Source organism: Capra hircus, chromosome 2 (genome assembly GCF_001704415.2).
Source record: "Capra hircus breed San Clemente chromosome 2, ASM170441v1, whole genome shotgun sequence".
Lineage (NCBI taxonomy): Eukaryota > Metazoa > Chordata > Mammalia > Artiodactyla > Bovidae > Capra > Capra hircus.
The window spans coordinates 121,225,217-121,244,969 of record NC_030809.1 but is presented as its reverse complement, the minus strand read 5'-3'; the positions used below and the strand labels follow the sequence as shown (position 1 = coordinate 121,244,969).

The 19,753-nt window shown below is 37.9% G+C and overlaps 1 protein-coding gene across 1 annotated transcript in view; it reads right to left on the bottom strand.

Annotated features, from left to right (window-relative positions):
- ITGA4 (integrin subunit alpha 4) overlaps window positions 1-19,753 on the bottom strand; it is a 99,182-nt gene that overhangs the window by 27,535 nt on the left and 51,894 nt on the right. The window contains exons 15-17 of the mRNA XM_013968519.2: window positions 16,771-16,925; window positions 4,883-5,032; window positions 2,889-2,965 (exon numbers count right to left, since the gene is read on the bottom strand). Of these exons, the coding sequence (XP_013823973.2) occupies window positions 2,889-2,965; window positions 4,883-5,032; window positions 16,771-16,925 (382 nt within the window). The remainder of the gene's footprint in view (window positions 1-2,888; window positions 2,966-4,882; window positions 5,033-16,770; window positions 16,926-19,753) is intronic.

The window sequence follows — 19,753 nt, the reverse complement described above, 5'->3', positions numbered from 1 at the left end:
CTCACTTTTCATATACAACTAGCTCTTAACCTGAAGTATAGATCTCCGATCTTCATTTTTACATCTTCCCTTCCACATGCAGAATAATGTCAATAGAGAGGACATAATACGATGCAAAATTACAATGGTTTCTTTTGCAAACATTTATCCAGTTTGCACTATGTACACTATTCTAAGCATGTTACATGTATTTTCTTTTTTCTGTTTCCCTTCTATGAATTTAGAAAAGCAAAATGGTTTATTCCCTTTCAAATGTGTCACATAAATTTGAGATTTTGTGCATCAGTCTGAACTTGTGCATCAGACTTCTCTGGTGGCTCAGATAGTAAAGAATCTGCCTACAATGCAAGAGACCTGGGTTCAAACTCTGGGTCAGAAAGATCCCCTGGAGAAGGGAATGGCTACCCATTCCAATAATCTTGCCTGGAGAATTTCACAGAGAGGAGCCTTGTGGGCTACAGTCAATGGGGTTGCAGAGTCAGACATGACTGAGCAACAAACACTTTCACTTCACTGAACTATGTAAACAATTTTTGGATGATAAAATGCTAAGCATTATGTAATAAAATTTAGCTCATTTTGCCACTAAAATTCTATTAACAGGCACCTTAAAATGTCTGAAAAATAAATACAATTATATTAATGATAATCAGGATACAAAATCAACACACAGAAATCCCCTGCATTCCTATACACGAATAATGAGAAAGTAGAAAAAGAAATTAAGGAAACAATTCCATTCACCATTGCAACGAAAAGAATAAAATACTTAGGAATATATCTACCTAAAGAAACTAAAGACCTATATATAGAAAACTATAAAACACTGATGAAAGAAATCAAAGAGGACACTAATAGATGGAGAAATATACCATGTTCATGGATCGGAAGAATCAATATAGTGAAAATGAGTATACTACCCAAAGCAATTTACAAATTCAATGCAATCCCTGTCAAGCTACCAGCCATATTTTTCACAGAACTAGAACAAATAATTTCAAGATTTGTATGGAAATACAAAAAACCTCGAATAGCCAAAGCAATCTTGAGAAAGAAGAATGGAACTGGAGGAATCAACTTGCCTGACTTCAGGCTCTACTACAAAGCCACAGTCATCAAGACAGTATGGTACTGGCACAAAGACAGACATATAGATCAATGGAACAAAATAGAAAGCCCAGAGATAAATCCACACACATATGGACACCTTATCTTTGACAAAGGAGGCAAGAATATACAATGGAGTAAAGACAATCTCTTTAACAAGTGGTGCTGGGAAAACTGGTCAACCACTTGTAAAAGAATGAAACTAGATCACTTTCTAACACCGTACACAAAAATAAACTCAAAATGGATTAAAGATCTAAATGTAAGATCAGAAACTATAAAACTCCTAGAGGAGAACATAGGCAAAACACTCTCAGACATAAATCACAGCAGGATCCTCTATGATCCACCTCCCAGAATTCTGGAAATAAAAGCAAAAATAAACAAATGGGATCTAATTAAAATTAAAAGCTTCTGCACAACAAAGGAAAATATAAGCAAGGTGAAAAGACAGCCTTCTGAATGGGAGAAAATAATAGCAAATGAAGCAACTGACAAACAACTAATCTCAAAAATATACAAGCAACTTCTGCAGCTCAATTCCAGAAAAATAAATGACCCAATCAAAAAATGGGCCAAAGAACTAAATGACATTTCTCCAAAGAAGACATACAGATGGCTAACAAACACATGAAAAGATGCTCAACATCACTCATTATTAGAGAAATGCAAATCAAAACCACAATGAGGTACCACTTCACACCAGTCAGAATGGCTGCTATCCAAAAATCTGCAAGCAATAAATGCTGGAGAGGGTGTGGAGAAAAGGGAACCCTCCTACACTGTTGGTGGGAATGCAAACTAGTACAGCCACTATGGAGAACAGTGTGGAGATTCCTTAAAAAATTGCAAATAGAACTACCTTATGACCCAGCAATCCCACTTCTGGGCATACACACTGAGGAAACCAGAATTGAAAGAGACACATGTGCCCCAATGTTCATCGCAGCACTGTTTATAATAGCCAGGACATGGAAACAACCTAGATGTCCATCAGCAGATGAATGGATAAGAAAGCTGTGGTACATATACACAATGGAGTATTACTCAGCCGTTAAAAAGAATTCATTTGAATCAGTTCTGATGAGATGGATGAAACTGGAGCCAATCATACAGAGTGAAGTAAGCCAGAAAGAAAAACACCAATACAGTATACTAACACATATATATGGAATTTAGGAAGATGGCAATGACGACCCTGTATGCAAGACAGGAAAAAAGACACAGATGTGTATAACGGACTTTTGGACTCAGAGGGAGAGGGAGAGGGTGGGATGATTTGGGAGAATGGGAATTCTAACATGTATACGGTCATGTAAGAATTGAATCGCCAGTCCATGTCTGACGTAGGGTGCAGCATGCTTGGGGCTGGTGCATGGGGATGACCCAGAGAGATGTTGTGGGGAGGGAGGTGGGAGGGGGGTTCATGTTTGGGAACGCATGTAAGAATTAAAGACTTTAAAATTTAAAAAATAATAAAAAAAAAAAATAAAACACACTTAAATCCTGAAATACCTGAGTTATCAATAAAAAGATTAAAATTATGCCTGATAAAACCATGGTGCTCACACATTCTTTCAGTAAGTGGTCACCTTTGAACGTATGCTTATATGACTGCTGTATAGATCACGTAGCCTCTTTCAGCATAATGCTCCTCTTTTCCAGCTCTTTAAATGTTGTTAACCCCCAATGATCAGTTCTTAGTCCTTTATTCTTTAGAACCCACATGCACACATAAAGTACCCCATCCTGATGAATAACAGAGAGCAAAGTACACTTACTTCAAAAATCCAATTTTTGCAGAAACCTGTAAATCAGCAGTACAGTTTTCATGAGCACAAAATCTGGCAAAGTTTATCTGGAAATAAAATGACAATATTTTTTATTTTATTTAAAATCAGTAGGCCAATTTCCATGTTTTTTAAAGAATAACTTATCTATAATACATGAGAAAAAATTAATATAGCAAATTGATAACTTTCAAAGAGTTCAATCTGAGAATTAGAAGGTTTAGATAACAATTCCAGGGCTAAAGGAATCAAGTTCTTTCAACTGTGTTAAGTAAAAAAAAAAAAATCTCTTTCATAGTATTGTATAAAAAGAAGTTTAATCAAACTGTGATAGTCATCTCTGTAAGAGTTTAAAACTTATACTGCCAAGACTTTTTCACTGAATTCCTCTTGATTTTCTGGTGCTGCCATGGGATCCTGCTTATTATGCATAAGCATGACACAGTTTTCACAGGTGGTAGAACAGTGGCTTTATATTTGTTGAAAATAATAAAATGTAGAAATTTTACTGTGAAGATACAGTGAATGAAAACAAATGATAGCTTATCAAGAGATTCCAGAATTTATTTAATTCCGAGCATTTTAATAGGACCCAGAGATACTGTAAGGTACACAGGAAGCCCTTAGGTATAAGCTGGACAAAGAAATACAGACATAAAAGATATAAAAGGAAAAAAGCAGAGAGGGGCAGGTGAAAGGGGGAGAGAGACAGAAAAGAGAGAAGTCCAGAGAGTCAGAGGAGGGGCCAGGCCCATGAAACGGAAAGAGAGTGGGGCACTGTCAAATGGCACGTCAGAACAGAGACTGCCTGGACCAGGAGAGCGGAGGGAGGTATACAGGGAAAACCGTTCTCTAGATGACTTAAATATAACTCTTTTCTACTACTCCTATTTGTAAAGCAGGTTGTTCAAAGAATCAAAATGTAGCTCATTTTAATATAACTACAAGTTGCTAAGAGTTGAGCTTATGTACTTTAACTATTGAGATGTTCATTATTAAAGGCATTTAACGGTAGTTGATATTGAAAGCTGAAGTTCAACAAAAGAGTGAAAAAAATGACTTCTATAAATATTTTCATACAAGGGTATAGAGAAAATTTGCTCTTAAGTTATCATCTTTATTTGATTTAGCACAGAGAGCAGACAGTGCTGATTCTAAGTTCAAATATCTTAAAGTGACTTAGGGGCAATTTTGCCTGGTCAGGATATGAACTAGACCTTTAAATGTCCTTTTCGTCTTTTGCATTCTGTGTGCTCTAAGTGAATGTTTTAATGAGTACTTCTACCACAGCCCCAAACATCCTTTGACTCTGTCTTTTCGTTGTTGGATAGTAAAAGTCTGAACTGGATTCCTGGGAATAAACTGTCAGTGAAACTGATATATTTTGGCATACATTTTAAAAAGCAGTTCACTGGTTAGAGTGCAGGATCAATCTCAAAATGCATTTAGATCCTGAGATGTGGTTGAAAAGCAGATAGTTAAGTTAAAAAGAGAAACTGTTGTGTAATTAAATATAAAATATGCATGTTTATAAGTGAGTAAAATCTGACTAATAAGACGTGAGTGAATCTGTGGGCAAGGTGAGCGAGAGGGAGACAAAATGAAAAAGGAGACAGAAAATGAGAAAGGTAAGCTGAGCACGCATGAAGACCTGAATAACCTGTGAATGCCGCTCACTCCCATTAGAAGTCCTTGCTAGAAATATACTTTCTTCACTGACAAGGTATGGAGGACAGAAAATTAGCATTTTATGTATATATGGGAAATCACTGCTATGATTAAATGCATAGTTAAAAGTATTCAGTTCAATATCCTAAAGGGAAAATAAAAAAGAATGGAAAACAAGACATACCATAAATCATTTTTATAAAAAATAAAAATTTAAAAAGAATTCATATAGTTCACTTCCGCATAACTATATAATATTAAAAATTTTCTTTAGTTGTATGTCACATTATGTTTCAAATAAAGAAAAATATTCCTACTGTTTTCTCAATGATGTCTTTTTCTTTCTTCTGCTGCAGAATTGGCTGAAGTGGAGGGAATTCCTCTATACTTCGTTTACTGACGACATGATGTCCCAGGTGGTAAGTGGCTTCAATCTGAATTGGGGTGAGGATGTCCCGTACATCTTTCTAAAGAAATTGAAAACCATATGAATTAATAATAAAAATAAGCCTGTAAACTAAAAAACATATATAAGCCCCTCCTTTCCTACACAAGGTCAAACACATGTGGAAGTGAAAAAAAATCCTTTCTTTTTAAGCTATATTGTTAAAAAATTGAACTGTACATTTTCACTCATATCAAAGGCATTCATGTTTATTAGGAAAAAGATGAAAGTTATAACAAAGAAAAACCAGAACTATCTAATAGTTATAGAGGTGTGCATTTCAGCATATTTTCTTCCATGCTATTTTCTATGCATACAATTTTCTTATTAATAGTTGTTACAGTATTTCTATATTTATTGTCCTTTCACATTTCACAAAGAAAGAGTTCTTGAATTTATCAATTATACAGGAATTGTAATCCAACCCATTTGGAATCCATTTTCCTCTGTATGACACTCTAAGTTTAATACCTGACTAATTTTTATACAACATTTATCATTCTTAATCTTACTTATATGTGATCAAAGAGTCTGAGTGATTAGAATTTTAAATGGTACTGTCTTCTGCCCCCAAAGAAACAACTTGTGAGTTTATTCCCCTGATTGTCAATTCATATATTTTAATCTTTATTTCTACATGCAGGGATTATTTTTCTCTCTTTTAAAAACACTTTCCCATGAACTTAAAATTTATATCATCTTTTCCATGCCCCTTTGTTAAATGGGAATACACTACATTACTATCAAAATTATCTGCTGACATATACACATACACTAAAATAACTTGAAATAAATAAAATAATTAAATCAGAAAGTAAGTTCAAAAGCATTTGGCATTCAATTAAGGAAATGCTTCCCTAAATAGTAAAGATGTTCAAGAATCCCAGGTCTGTGAAAAAAAACTATGGAAGTCAGGTAAGATTAAAAAAAAAAATGGCATTCCTTAGAAAGCAATTCTCTGAGCCCTGCCTAGATGGATATAAAATTTTCAATACATACTGAACAAAGCAGACTCATTTATTTTTCTTCCTGTCTTGCTATGAAAAACCTAGATAGCGTATTAAAAAGCAGGGATGACATTTTGTTGACAAAGGTCTATACAGTCAAAGTGAAAAGTGAAAGTCACTCAGTCATGTCCAACACTTTGTGATGCTATGGACTATACAGCCTGGGGAATCCTCCAGGCCAGAATACTGGAGTGGGTAGCCTGTCCTTTCTCCAGGGGATCTTCCCAACCCAGGGATCAAACCCAGGTCTCCCACACTGCAGGAGGATTCTTCACCAGCTGAGCCACCAGGGCAGCCCCTATGTAGTCAAAGCTATGGTTTTTCCAGTAGCCATGTATGATTGTGAGAGTTGGACCATAAAGGAGGCTGAGTGCCGAAGAATGGATGCTTTCAAACTGTGGTGCTGAAGAAGACTTTTGAGAGTTCCTTGGATTGCAAGGAGATCCAACCAGTCCATCCTAAAGGAAATCAACCCTGAAGATTCATTGGAAGGACTGATGCTGAAGCTGAAGCTCTAATACTTTGGCCACCTGATGCGTACAGCCAACTCATCGGAAAAGACCTTGATGCTGGAAAAGACTGAGGGCAGGATAACAAGGGGTCAACAGAGGATAAGATGTTTGGATGGCATCAGCGACTCAATGGACATGAATCTAAGCAAATTCCGGGATATAGTGAAGCACAAAGAAGCCTGGTGTGTTGCAATCCATGGGGTCGCTAATAGTCAGACATGACTTAGTGACTGAACAATAACAAGAAGCATGGACAAATAAGAGTCCACTATAAAGTAATTGATGAGAATTTATAACAGAATTCAGTTGACCATTTAAACTATAAGAAATAAGAAATGTCGATGGCAAATCTATAGAAAAAGTATCTGATGCATAAAAGAATTAAAAATAGATATAATCTCAGGGTTTGAGAAGGAAGCTCACAATCAGACGATGCTGTCCACCCACATAGGAACTGGGCTTCCCAGGTGGTGCTAGTGGTAAAGAGCCTGCCTGCCAATGCAGAGAGAGGCAGGTTCAATCCCTGGGTCAGGATCCCCTGGAGGAGGGCATGGCAATCCACTCCAGTATTCTTGCCTGGAGAATCCCATGGACAGAGGAGCCTGGTGGGCTACAGTCCACACACAGGGTTGCAAAGAGTCAGAGATGACTGAAGTGATTCAGCATGCACAAAGGAGCTATGCAGTTTTTCTTTTCTTTTATTTTGGTATTATAATTGGTACTATACTCAGAAAAAATCACACTCATTGTCTTTCACACTAAAAACTTAAATGTAAAGCTTGGCTTGACTCTAGTTTTCATATACCCATTTCAGTCTATCAGTTCAGTTCAGTTGCTCAGTCGTGTCCGACTCTTTGCGACCCCATGAACCACCACACGCCAGGCCTCCCTGTCCATCACTAACTCCCAGAGTTTACCCAAACTCATGTCCATTGAGTCAGTGATGCCATCCAACCATCTCATCCTCTGTCATCCCCTTCTCCTCCCGCCTTCAATCTTTCCCAACTATAGTTCTTGTTAAAAAAATAGATTCAGCAAAGTCCCTCTTGACCATTAAAAGAACTCAAGTGTTTTCACTAGGACTAGACATATTAATTTTAACTATAATTGAGTTACATTTATGAGGTTTATATTTACACTTAGTTCCTTAGTAGATCCATGACATTGTAACTGACAAATATCCTAGTGAATAATGTCAGTGGATTTCTATTTATTTACAGACAATTCAGAGTTGCAGTATAGCTTAAACATTTCTGTCTAAAGGCAGATTTCCAAAGCTCATAAATTAATAACCCCTAATGAATAGAAAAAATACCTATCATAAAGATTATAGCCATGCTGCTTACATCTGTATTAATTTTTGATAAAAGTTAGTTAATAATATGACACATCACATAAAATTCTACACCTATTCTATGTCTTTATGTAATTAAAAAGGGGTGTAATTGTTTCTTCTCATCATTAACAACATACATATATATATGGATAAAATCAAGTGGTCTGAAGGTAGAGTACTAGGGTTCAAACCTCAGGTCCCTCACTTGTTATCTATGTAACCTTAGACAGATTACATAATCTATGGGCCAATTACCTCATCTGAAGATGGTTGGTAATAATGGTGATTATGACACCTACACTTTATTGCTGTGAGGATTCAGTGGCATAATGTATGTTAAACACTTAGCTCAATGCTTGGTATGTATTAAGATCTCAAAAGATGTTAAATATGATTATTATGTGCATATATTACCTCAAAATGTAGCCATATAAGCCAACCAAGGAATTACAGAACGTTAGTTTCTTATAATAAATTCTGGTGACTATTTGGAAGGAGTGAGAAAAAATAAAATCTGTCTATTGCCAACTAATGAACACTAAATAGAAAATGAGCTACATTTTCTACTAATACAAATATTGCTTAGTTGATAAGTCATATCCAACATTTTTGCGACCCCATGGGCTGTAGCTGGAGAAGGCAATGGCACCCCACTCCAGTACTCTTGCCTGGAAAATCCCATGGATGGAGGAGCCTGGTAGGCTGCAATCCATGGGTCGCTAAGAGTTGGACACGACTGAGCAACTTCACTTTTACTTTTCACTTTCATGCATTGGAGAAGGACATGGCAACCCACTCCAGTGTTCTTGCCTGGAGAATCCCAGGGACGGGGGAGCCAGGTGGGCTGCCATCTATGGGGTCACACAGAGTTGGACACGACTGAAGTGACTTAGCAGCAGCAGCAGGCTGCTCTATCCTTAGGATTTCCCAGGCAAGAATACTGGAATGGCTTGCCATTTCCTTCTCCCAGGTATCTTCCCGACCCACGGATCAAACCATGTCTCCTGCACGGGCAGGTGGATTCTTTACTGCTGAGCCACTAGGGAGGCAATTAGACTGGTACTAATGAAGTGGTACCTGGAAGAGGTGCAGCATGACTCAAAGCACTCAAGACCCTCACGGCTTTCCCATTCTCACACACGGAGATGTTTTTATTAGATTACTCGGTAAGTGATCATCTCAACCTGAAACCTTGACCATATAGGAATGCTGCAAATCAAGGTCCAAATCCCAAGTTACTGACTTGTGAAAATGGAACAGCTTGAAGCCCTGAGTACTACAATAGCAAACTTGATTAAATTATTCCCTAGGTGTAGGAGCTAGACAGCCACTGATTGTCCCTCCACATGTCCACTGTTTTAATTCTTCTCAACAAGCTTGCTTTGACCACATCACATGTTATCTAATTCATACTAATTTTCCACAAGGTCTTCTCTACATCTGGTGTATATTACTTTCATTATCCTAATTAGCTATTAATTATGCTTTGCTCACAATATATAAAATGTACGTGCACTCTTACAAGAACTGTATTTGACAGATATTCACACTTACTTAACTTTAACAGCTCCACCTAAGGACAGAAGCTATAATATCAAGAATGTCTTAAAGTGACTAATTAATATATAAGAGGGAAAAAGTAGATTTGCTTGAAATTTTTAATTTAGATGGGCACACGCTATCTATATTAAAAATAATGAAGATTCCATGCCACATTTTTATGGACAATTACATGAAAATAGGACACTCACAAGCATGCAAATTGGCACATGCCAGAAATTACACAAAGTCTGCCTTATTGTCTGGTTTCACAGAAATTTGTAGTATGGCCAACTTGAGAATGGAGCTGTAGGTTCATGTCCTCCTACTGTGTTTATGCAGTGAAGGAATTTATTTAAAGGGTGGAGCCAGAAATATTTACAAAATATTACCGAATGAAAAATGATGTTGAGGTATAAATAAATATGTGAAGATATCTATTCATGGGTCTGCTCTGTAGAAGGCAGGATCTAGGGACACAAAACTGAAAGTCAGTGTCTATGGCACAGTTTATAACCCATAAGTCTACACATGTGGTGGGGGATGAACATTCTGATACACGCAGACACAAGTGCAAAACAGGGAGAGACACTAATCTACACTTGAAAGGGCACGGAAAATGCTCACGTAGAAGACCTTTAAATAAGGAATGTGATCAGATTTGTGCTTTTGAAATGCTGCTCTGGTGCCAATGTGGGGAATGAGTTGGTATGGGAGAAGGGAACACTAGGGCACAGATTGGAATCAGAGCCAGGAAGGCCATGTGTAATTATAACCATTTCATCTGCTAAGTATGTTTCAGAGGGTGATCTGTCACATACCTGGGACTAAACCTTCCAGAGAAAAGATAACATCCCCAAGACGGGTACTCTAACCATTATACCTGTAGACTATTCACAGATTTGTTTCCTCACAGAAGTATTTAAAAAGCACTGAGAACATGTCATCAATAAATTTCTTAAATATTATTCAATTAAGGGCCTTGTTTAATGAGCTGTGCTAACTCTAAGAATACAAACATGGAAAGGATAATATCTTCAAAGACCTTGAATTTAACAAAGAATTAATATATGTTGGAATAATCAACCTACATCTAGGAAACCATAATATCAGTATAGTTATATAGTTTGCTTGCACTTAGATTTTCAGCAGAAAGTCCATGGTGTGTTGAGGTTAAAATATAACTACTTTGGAGCAAACGGTACTTCATTAAACTATGTATAACTTTGTATAGCTTAAAAATATAAGCAAATAAAGTACAAATAAATATATTTACTAAGCAAATGCACATTCATTTTTTTGAAGTTATTACTCAAAATGATGGGTTTTAGAAGTCACCCAAAGACTCATGTAACAAAATAAAATTCCTTTATTTCAGAAACCTAGGATTCAGAGAAAGCAAAGAAAGAATAAACTATAGTCTACTAAATACACTGCTGCTGCTGCTGCTAAGTCGCTTCAGTGGTGTCCAACTCTGTGACCCCATAGACGGCAGCCCACCAGGCTCCCCCATCCCTGGGATTCTCCAGGCAAGAACACTGGAGTGGGTTGCCATTTCCTTCTCCAATGAGTGAAAGTGAAAGTGAAGTCGCTCAGTCGTGTCCGACCCTTAGCGACCCCATGGACTGGAGCCTACCACGCCCCTCCATCCATGGGATTTTCCAGGCAAGAGTACTGGAGTGGGGTGCCATTGCCTTCTCCAAACTAAATACACAGGTGGGTTGATTTCATGCTTGTTACAGAACATGTTAAGGCCACTAAGCTCATTGGATCGTTTGTTCTCTTTCCAAACCTCAGTGAGTGTTTTGATGCAGAGATTCCATCAAGATCAATTAAGAAATATCATCTCTAAAAACCTTAAGGTAAGTCTCACTAGCATGGCTGCTCCAACATTTCTAAAAAATTGTTGGCAATTATTGATTAGATTTTGTTAAATCAAAATAGCCTCCAAATTATCCCCTGTCCTAAGCTCTTTTCCTAAGAACTCACTAAGACCAAATCAAGTTGTATTTATGAAGGCAACAAAGACAAAGATTAATTTTCATATGCTTACATGAATGAGGGAACATTTTCAAAAAGGGGAAAGTGATATCTAATACAATTCTGATAGATAAAACAACTGTAAGTCATAAAAATTAACCATTCTTTTCTATCATAGCAACCTTTTATTAACTCCCAACTCTAAATTCTAGTTTCTTCTTTCATAACATCTAATAATTTTAAGGCTCTAATAGCAAAAATTAAAGCTTGGCATAATTATGAGTGCAGTCGCTCAGTCGTGTCCAACTCTTTGCGACCCCATGGACTGTAGCCTACCAAGCTCCTCTGTCCATGGGATTTTCCAGGCAATAGTACTGGAGTGGATTGCCATTTCCAACTAAAAAAGGGAGTTCTATAAGGAAAAAATAATAACTTCTACCTTCCTATTTTCTGAAGAACACATTTTGACCATTCACATAAAACAATCTTATGTAATACCTGTTTTAATTATGAGTAGATTAAGTAGACTTGAGAAATCTGATGTGCTTACCAACCAGATAAAAGACCATATAGTCTCAGAAAAATAACATACCAACAAATTTATATTCCAGTGATGTGATAATTATTAATTGTTAAAAATGTCTACCATATTCCAAGAAGATCTAATACATGAAACTAAAATGTTTGATTAAAAGAGAAGGATGTAATAAAAGTGAAGATTTTTGAGAGATTTGGAATTTTAAAAATAGCCAAATTTTCTACCATCAAAGACTGTAACAAGCTTTTAAAATATAAGTAGGGTTAAAAACTTTTATTTACGTGAGATCACCAATGAATTATGTGAAAGAATAAAAACAAAATTCAATCATTTCCTCACCTTCAGATCCCAGTGCCTCTTATATGTTGTAAAACTGGTGAGATCTTCCTGGCTCATTGTCTTTAATACTCAAGTCCAGCAATTTGCTGATCCCACTGGAACCTCCAATTCAGCTTTCTCCCCCTGTTCCTCACCCACCCTCTTAATGTCCTATCTCCTCTCCTTACCTTGCTTAATCTTCATGGACAACAATATAACCACTCACTGGCTTACTCCTCAACTCTTTCTTTTCTCCTTTGTGTCACTCTATTGGCAGACCACAACCATGGTTGACTCTCATCTACTCCCACCTATCAGGCTGAATGTGACTGGAAAAAACCACAGCCCTACTGACTCATCTCACTTTCTGATGCAAGAGAGAGCCTAATGCCATCTCAGGACCATACTATTCCCTCTCACTCTCTCACACTCTGAGAAGACTATTTCACATCTTCTTCCCGAACTCTAAACACCAGCTCTTCCATTCTAACTGAAGCTAATGACTTTGCTTCTTACTTCATTGAGAAGATTAAAGCAATCAGAAGAGAACTTCCAGTCCTCCCACACACACGTGCCCAACATCTACACAGAAACAAAGGAACTATGCCTGTGCCTCCCTAGAATCAATCCTTCATTTGTACAATCAAATCCCACTGCTTTTGCCTTGAGAAGTTTGCTCCAACTATTCTTTCATCTATTTCCTAAATGTGTCACTCTGTTAGAACATACCCATCAGCATAAAAACATGCTATTCCTCTTATCTTAAAAGAAAAAAAAGAGTCACTCTACTTCTGTCGGCTACTGACTCCCAGCCCCTTTTCTTCAGTCCCCTTTGGAGCAAGAATCTGTGAAAGAATAAACTACTGTCTGTCTCCAGTTCTTCTCCTCCTTTCCTTTCCCCTACTGTTCCTCTGAAACACTGTTGTTGTGATCACAAACAGCTTGTACATTGCCAAACCCGACGGTGAGTTCTTAGTCTTCATCTTATTTGACTAAGCAGAAGCACTGAAAACACCGTCATGCCCTCCTCTTTACCCTGCTTTTTTCACTTCACTTCCAGGATGCCAGGAGCTCTTGATTTCTTTCCTTACTGATTGGTCCTTCTCACCGCCATTGTAAGCCTTCTCTCTCAATCTCTCCATGTTGTAGTGCCCAGAGGACAGACCTTGCCTCTTCTCTCTTCTTGTCATCATCTCAGCCACCTCATATGACCTTAAACCTCATTTGTATGCCAAAGAGGCATGGTATTTCCGGTTCCAGAGCATTCTCCAACTCCAGATGAGTATATTGAAATGCTGAATTGCTCTATATACTTAAAAGTAAAGCAAATTGCTCCAGCTCAGCAGGGCCACAACTGAACGTCAACATTTTCCACCTGAGAGTTGTTTCCCTTGCCCTGTTGATAAAAACAGTGTTCTTCTAGTGGCTTCAGCTAACAACCTTGGAATCATTTTGGAGCCTTTCTTTCTCGAATGTTAGACATCCAATCTTTCAGTAAATTGTGCAGGATCTGTCGTCCCCTGTTTCTCACCATATCCACTACCACCATCTTCACTGGAGCCGTCATCTCTCAGCTGACTTACTGAAGTATCCTCTTCGTCCTGTGTCAATCTGTGGCTGCCGAGGCTCGACATAGCAATTAGGAAGCAGTTCGAGTATTCCTTATTATTGCTCAGTTATATCATGTCGCCTCTCTTGCTCCAAACTCTGCAATAGATCCCATTTTATTTGGAGAAAGAAAATCACAGGTCTTATGTGATCTGACCTTTTTTTCTGCTACTCTCCCCCTTGCTCTCTTTTCCAAAGCCATCCTTGCCTCCCCATGATTCTCTAAAACAACCAGGCATGTTCTTGTCTTGAGGTTTTTGTTTTTACCTAATTCTTCTTCCTGTACTGTTCTCCTCCTGGATGGGGGGATTCTCAAAGCATAGTTTCCAAGCTGGCAGCATCACCATCGCCTGCACCCTTTATAGAAATGGAAACTCTCAGGCCTCACTGAAGATTTACTGAATCAAGAACTCTAGGTGGGGCACAGCAATCTGTGGTTTTAACCAGCTTCCCAGGTGATGCTGTTCGATGCCAAAGTTGAGGACCATTGCCCCAGGTATCTACATTGCCCCTGGTAACTTCCTTGCTTCCTTCAAGTCTTTGCTCAAATGTCACCTGAATGAAACTCCCTCTGAGCACCTTATTTAAAACTGCACCCTTACTCCTTCCCCAGCACTCTGTTATTTCCTGTGCTCTGTCTGTCCTCCTTTCCTTTTTCCATTACCCATATGGTGGCTCAGATGGTAAAGAATCTGCCAGCAATGCAGGAGACCCTGGGTCAGGAAAATCCTCTGGAGAAATGAACGGTTACTCCAGTATTCTTGCCTAGAGAATTCCATGGACAGAGGAGCCTGGTGGGCTAGCATCCATGGGGTGGCAAAGAGTTGGAAAAGATTGGGCAACTAACACTCTTATCTTCCTCTAAAACACTATAAAATTTACAAAAAAATTACATTTTGTTACACTGTTGTTTATCTCACCACACTACACTATAAGCTCTATAAAGGTAGTAACCTTTTTTATGTTTCAGTCATTGACATATATAAAAGTCTCAAACAACCTGACACCACGTAGGTACTCAATATCTATTAAATTAATTGGAAGGAGAAGTAGAGCTTAATTGGTTTAGCCAACAGAACCTACACAAAGGAAGCATGCCCGACTTGCAGGCGGGTTGTCCTCTGAGAGGTGGGGGCTGTGGGCCTGAGAACATGATTAAAAAGTATCACCTTATTTCACTGTATCGGGTGCTGAGGTCGAGTGCATATGTATAACACACCCCTGACACTGGACACGTTTTACAGAACAAAGGGGCAGCTCAGTTAATGTTTCTGAATGCCTTGGATACCATGCTGGTGAGGGTGGGAAATGCACACAGTAAATCTTCATCTCTTCCCAAATTAACAGCTAGAAGTCCTTGACAAAACTCAAGGTTAGGACAGCTGCTTCTGTAGTTTTTACACCTACCCTTTGGATTTGTTGCAAGGGAGGGTGTTGGAGTAGCCTTCTGACTTTCTATGTAATAGGTTTAAAACGTCCCAAACAAAAGCAAGGTAAGTTAGAAAGGAAAAACAACATTGGAAGAAGCCATCAGTTTTTAATAAACAGGCCCACTATGTACCAATCCCAGAGCTAAATGCTATTTTTGACGGTCATTATGGCCTAAAGTCAGGGCTGTAACCTGCTGCTGTCGCTACTGTGGAAACGCAACAAGTATAGATGCAACTAACACAGAAACCTCTGCTCAATTGTCATTTTGGGTACAAGCTTATTCTGAGGAATGTGCACAATTTTGATGGACCCTCAGTCATAGGAACAATACCAAGAAATAGGACCAATAAATCAGATCAATTTACTGGCATTCATACAAGTTCAACACAATATATTCATCAATGTCTAATGCTGGTCCTTTTATTATCTTTGAAATGGCCTCAATGTTCGTCTCTAAAATTGGTTAACTGGAATAAAATTAACTGTGTAGAATTTTAAAAAAACCTCTCTAATCCCCACCATATCAGTGATGGTTACTCTAATATCATTCCATACTTTTGACTCTCGACCATTTAATAGCTTTACCCTAGTACAATAATAAAAATTGTTAAGGGAAATGAGGAAATAGCAGAAGGATTATTGCTCTTAACATTTAATAGTCCTGTTGCTTGTTTGCATTTGCTTGCAATAAGTATCTAAGGGAAAATTAAGGGCCAAGCTGAGGCTACTATTTGAAATCCCAGAAAGGGCTCCCGGGAATAGTTTGGCTTTTTTGTGACAATAGATTTTCTGATGAAGCACACCATTCCCTAATGAAAAAGGCCTGGCACTGCTTCGTACGATAAAATGTGACCAACGCAAGGAACGTGATGATCAGTTTGGGAATGAGTGTTTTAATAAAAGAAACATGAAATCGGCTATGCTTTGGCAGAATACACACCAGACGATCACGAGAGCCATCATCCTGGCCCACAGATGATCCCCACCGTGCGACAACCGTGTGAGCTCCCACTGACATCACCAACAGCGCTGGCCCAGAGACAAAGGCACAATCCAAAAGCAGCCACATTTGATTCTGCTTCTTAAAGTCACATGAAAAGCAAACCAACTTCCAAAGCCTCCCCCCAGCCCCCAATATCTACCAGGCATAGGTTTGGGGCTCAGCAGAGCTACTCGATATTTACATTTTTAGGCAAGCATGTAAACAGAGATGGGGCAGTAACAACTGAGGATAGGAAAAGGCAAATCTGTGAAAACAGAGATGCACTAAATGTGATAAGTATGAAGCAAAGAAGCAGCAGTAAGTAAGAGTTTGAATTGTCCAGGTCACAGGAGTGTCTAACATCTAGACTACAGAGGAGTAGATTAGGTAGTTCAGGAGGCATTAACACTTTTCACTATGTTTTATAAAACATACCAATGCAGCAAGAATTAAATGTATTGATAATACTGAAGGCTACATGTCTGTTAATGAAAACACGTTTACGTTACCCGCATAAACGCTCGATGTGTTTGGCAGCTAGTTGCTTTGCTCTGTACTTTTATGCTTCTTGTAATCACATCATAAGTTCCATTGGAAGAAAAGTAAAATCTCGACGGAGACTCTGCCTTTCGGTTCACATCCAGGCTCATGTTATAAAGCAAAACTGCAGAAATGTAGAGAGCATCGCAATGAATATAATGATATACAGGTATTTAGTTTCTTTATCTTTGAAGTGATAATAGTAGCAGTTATATAGGATACTGGGAACATATTAAATTGTCTTTATTAAATAACTTTCTAAAAACTAGCCTGAAATATGAAAGAGGAAACAATTTTAAATGTATATTTCAAAAATTATTTTTACAAATTAAAAAAAAGAATTATAAACTTTGAAAATTAACATCTTTGGTTATTTGCTTAATCCTCCCATATATAAACTGGAGAAGGAAATGGCAACCCACTCCAGTATTCTTGCCTGAAAAATGCTATGGACAGAGGACCCTGGAGGGTTATAGCCCATGAGGCTATCCAAGGGTCGGACACGACTTAGCAATTAAACCAATACCACCACCCATATATAAACATTTGAAAACTACAATACCAAAGTTGTTACTAATAATAAAAGTTCTGAGTGAAGTTGCAGCCTTCTTAGAGTCCTCTTGTCATTAGAACATCTGACTGAGGAAGAACAGGCAGAGTACTGCAGGCAGATGTCACCTGGAGTAATTTTATCTTGTGCGGTTACAGAACTAATTTCATGTATGATTTGCTGCTGCTGCTGCTTAGTCGCTCAATTGTGTCTGACTCTTTGTGATCCCATGAACTGTAGCTGCCAGGCTCCTCTGTCCATGGAATTTCCCAAGCAGGGATACTGGAGTGGGTTGCCATTTCCTTCTCCAGGGGATCTTATGACCCCCAGGAGTCCAACCTGGTCTCCTGCTTGGCAGGTGGATTCTTTACTACTGAGCTACCAGAGAAGCCCTTCAAGCATGGTTTAGGTTCATTTATTTTCATTTGTTTCCAATTTGAGGGGTTTCTATCTTTCTTTTTTTTTTTAAATGTAGAGTGAACAGATGATATGAGTCAAACCTATATAACAGTTGACTCTGACATCTCCTTGCCAGCCCTAGACCCTGAGTATTTCTCTTCCTTATCTTTGTTGGTTTCTGGCTTGATTTTCCAGTGTTGATTTGGGCAAAAACAAATGTAGTCAGACACTTTCTCGATAAATATTCTGGCAGTTTGATAAGAATTTATTTCAAATCTGACACCGTAAATGATCATCTGCTAAAGAAGATGGCCAATAAACAAAAAGAAAAATTTATAACAACCATAAAATTCCAAGACTGATCTTATTAGGAAAGACAGATCTATTTCTTAGTTTTAAAGGGTTCTTTGTCAGAGTGGTAGCTGTCAGAGGTGAGGGGTGCAGGATGGGAAATACAGGTGAAGAAGATCAAAAGATACAAAGTTCCACATAAGTCCTGGGGATGTAATGTATGGCATGGTGAAAGTAAAAGTCGCTCAGTCATGTCCCGACTCTCTGCGACCCCATGGACTCCACTGTTCATGGAATTCTTTAGGCCAGAATACTGGAGTGGGTAGCCTTTCCCTTCTCCAGGGGATCTTCCCAACCCAGGGATCAAACTCAGGTCTCCCGCATTGCAGGTGGATTCCTTACCAGCTGAGCCACAAGGGAAGCCCAAGAATACTGAAGTGGGTAGCCTATCCCTTCTCCAGTAGATCTTCCTGACCCAGGAATTGAACCAGAGTCTCCTGCATTGCAGGTGGATTCTTTACCAACTGAGCTATCAGGGAGCTGCAGTTAATTATACTGTATTGTACATTTGAAAGATGCTAAGAGAGTAGACCTGAAAATTTCTCATCACAAGAAAAATATTTACAATTATGTATGATAAGGGATGATTGTTTTGGTGACTCTTTCACAATATACACAAATATGGAATCATCATGTTGTACACCTGAAACTAATATAATGTATGCCAATTATACCTCAATGTAAAAAATTGAAAAATAAAAAAGTTTCCTTGCAAAACAAGCTACATGTAATAGTCTTTGGGGATGTCATTCATTAAACAGGAGCAATAATTCATAAATGATATTTGAAATAATTTATATAATTCCTCAAGCGTTCATTTATACTTTAGGAGTAACTTATTCTTCTGGAAGGATTTTATCTACTTACTTCAAGGGAACATAAGTATAAAATCTACATCACTCCTACAAACTTCAAATGAATCTCTCATCATTCTTTTTATTTAGAAAATAAAGTTCATCTTCAGAACTACAATAACCAAGATTCAGTGTCTCAGAGACAGAGTTGCAATTGAAATTGCCATCTACACATTCATCACCCTGAGCTCAGACAAGAAGTACATGAAAGAAGGGAAATAAAAATCCACTTGCAGTAAGGGCAAAATGTCCTGGTTTTACTGAATATGTTTACCATGTGAATTATTTCTCCCAAGGAGTCATTTTACAACAACTATAACGTGCGCTTCTGCAACAATGCTGTGATTATTTATGATTTTCATATATTTGTTTTCAACCATTTAAAGAAGTATTTGGTCACAATGGAATTGGTAGTACAACAAACACTGATTTTCCATAAAGGGAAATATATTTAACGCGTATCTCTCAGATAATCCATCAGCTTTCCTGTGTCACTGTGTCACTAGGGTTGTGTTCTCAAATGGCTACTTCTTCAACCACTAATCAGATGGAGGTTCTTTTCACTGTCCTATCACTGAATCTTTAATGAAGACTTTTGCGGAGCATTATTAAACATGAATCTGATCTATATCTGTAAGAAAAGAATCTAAGAAAGAATGAATATATGTATAACTGAATCACTTTGCCGTACCCCTGAAACTAAAACCATTGCAAATCAACTATACTGGAATAAAATTAAAGTTAAAAAAATGAATCTGATCTAAAGTAGAAAATATCAGGCTCATTCTATACTTCTTA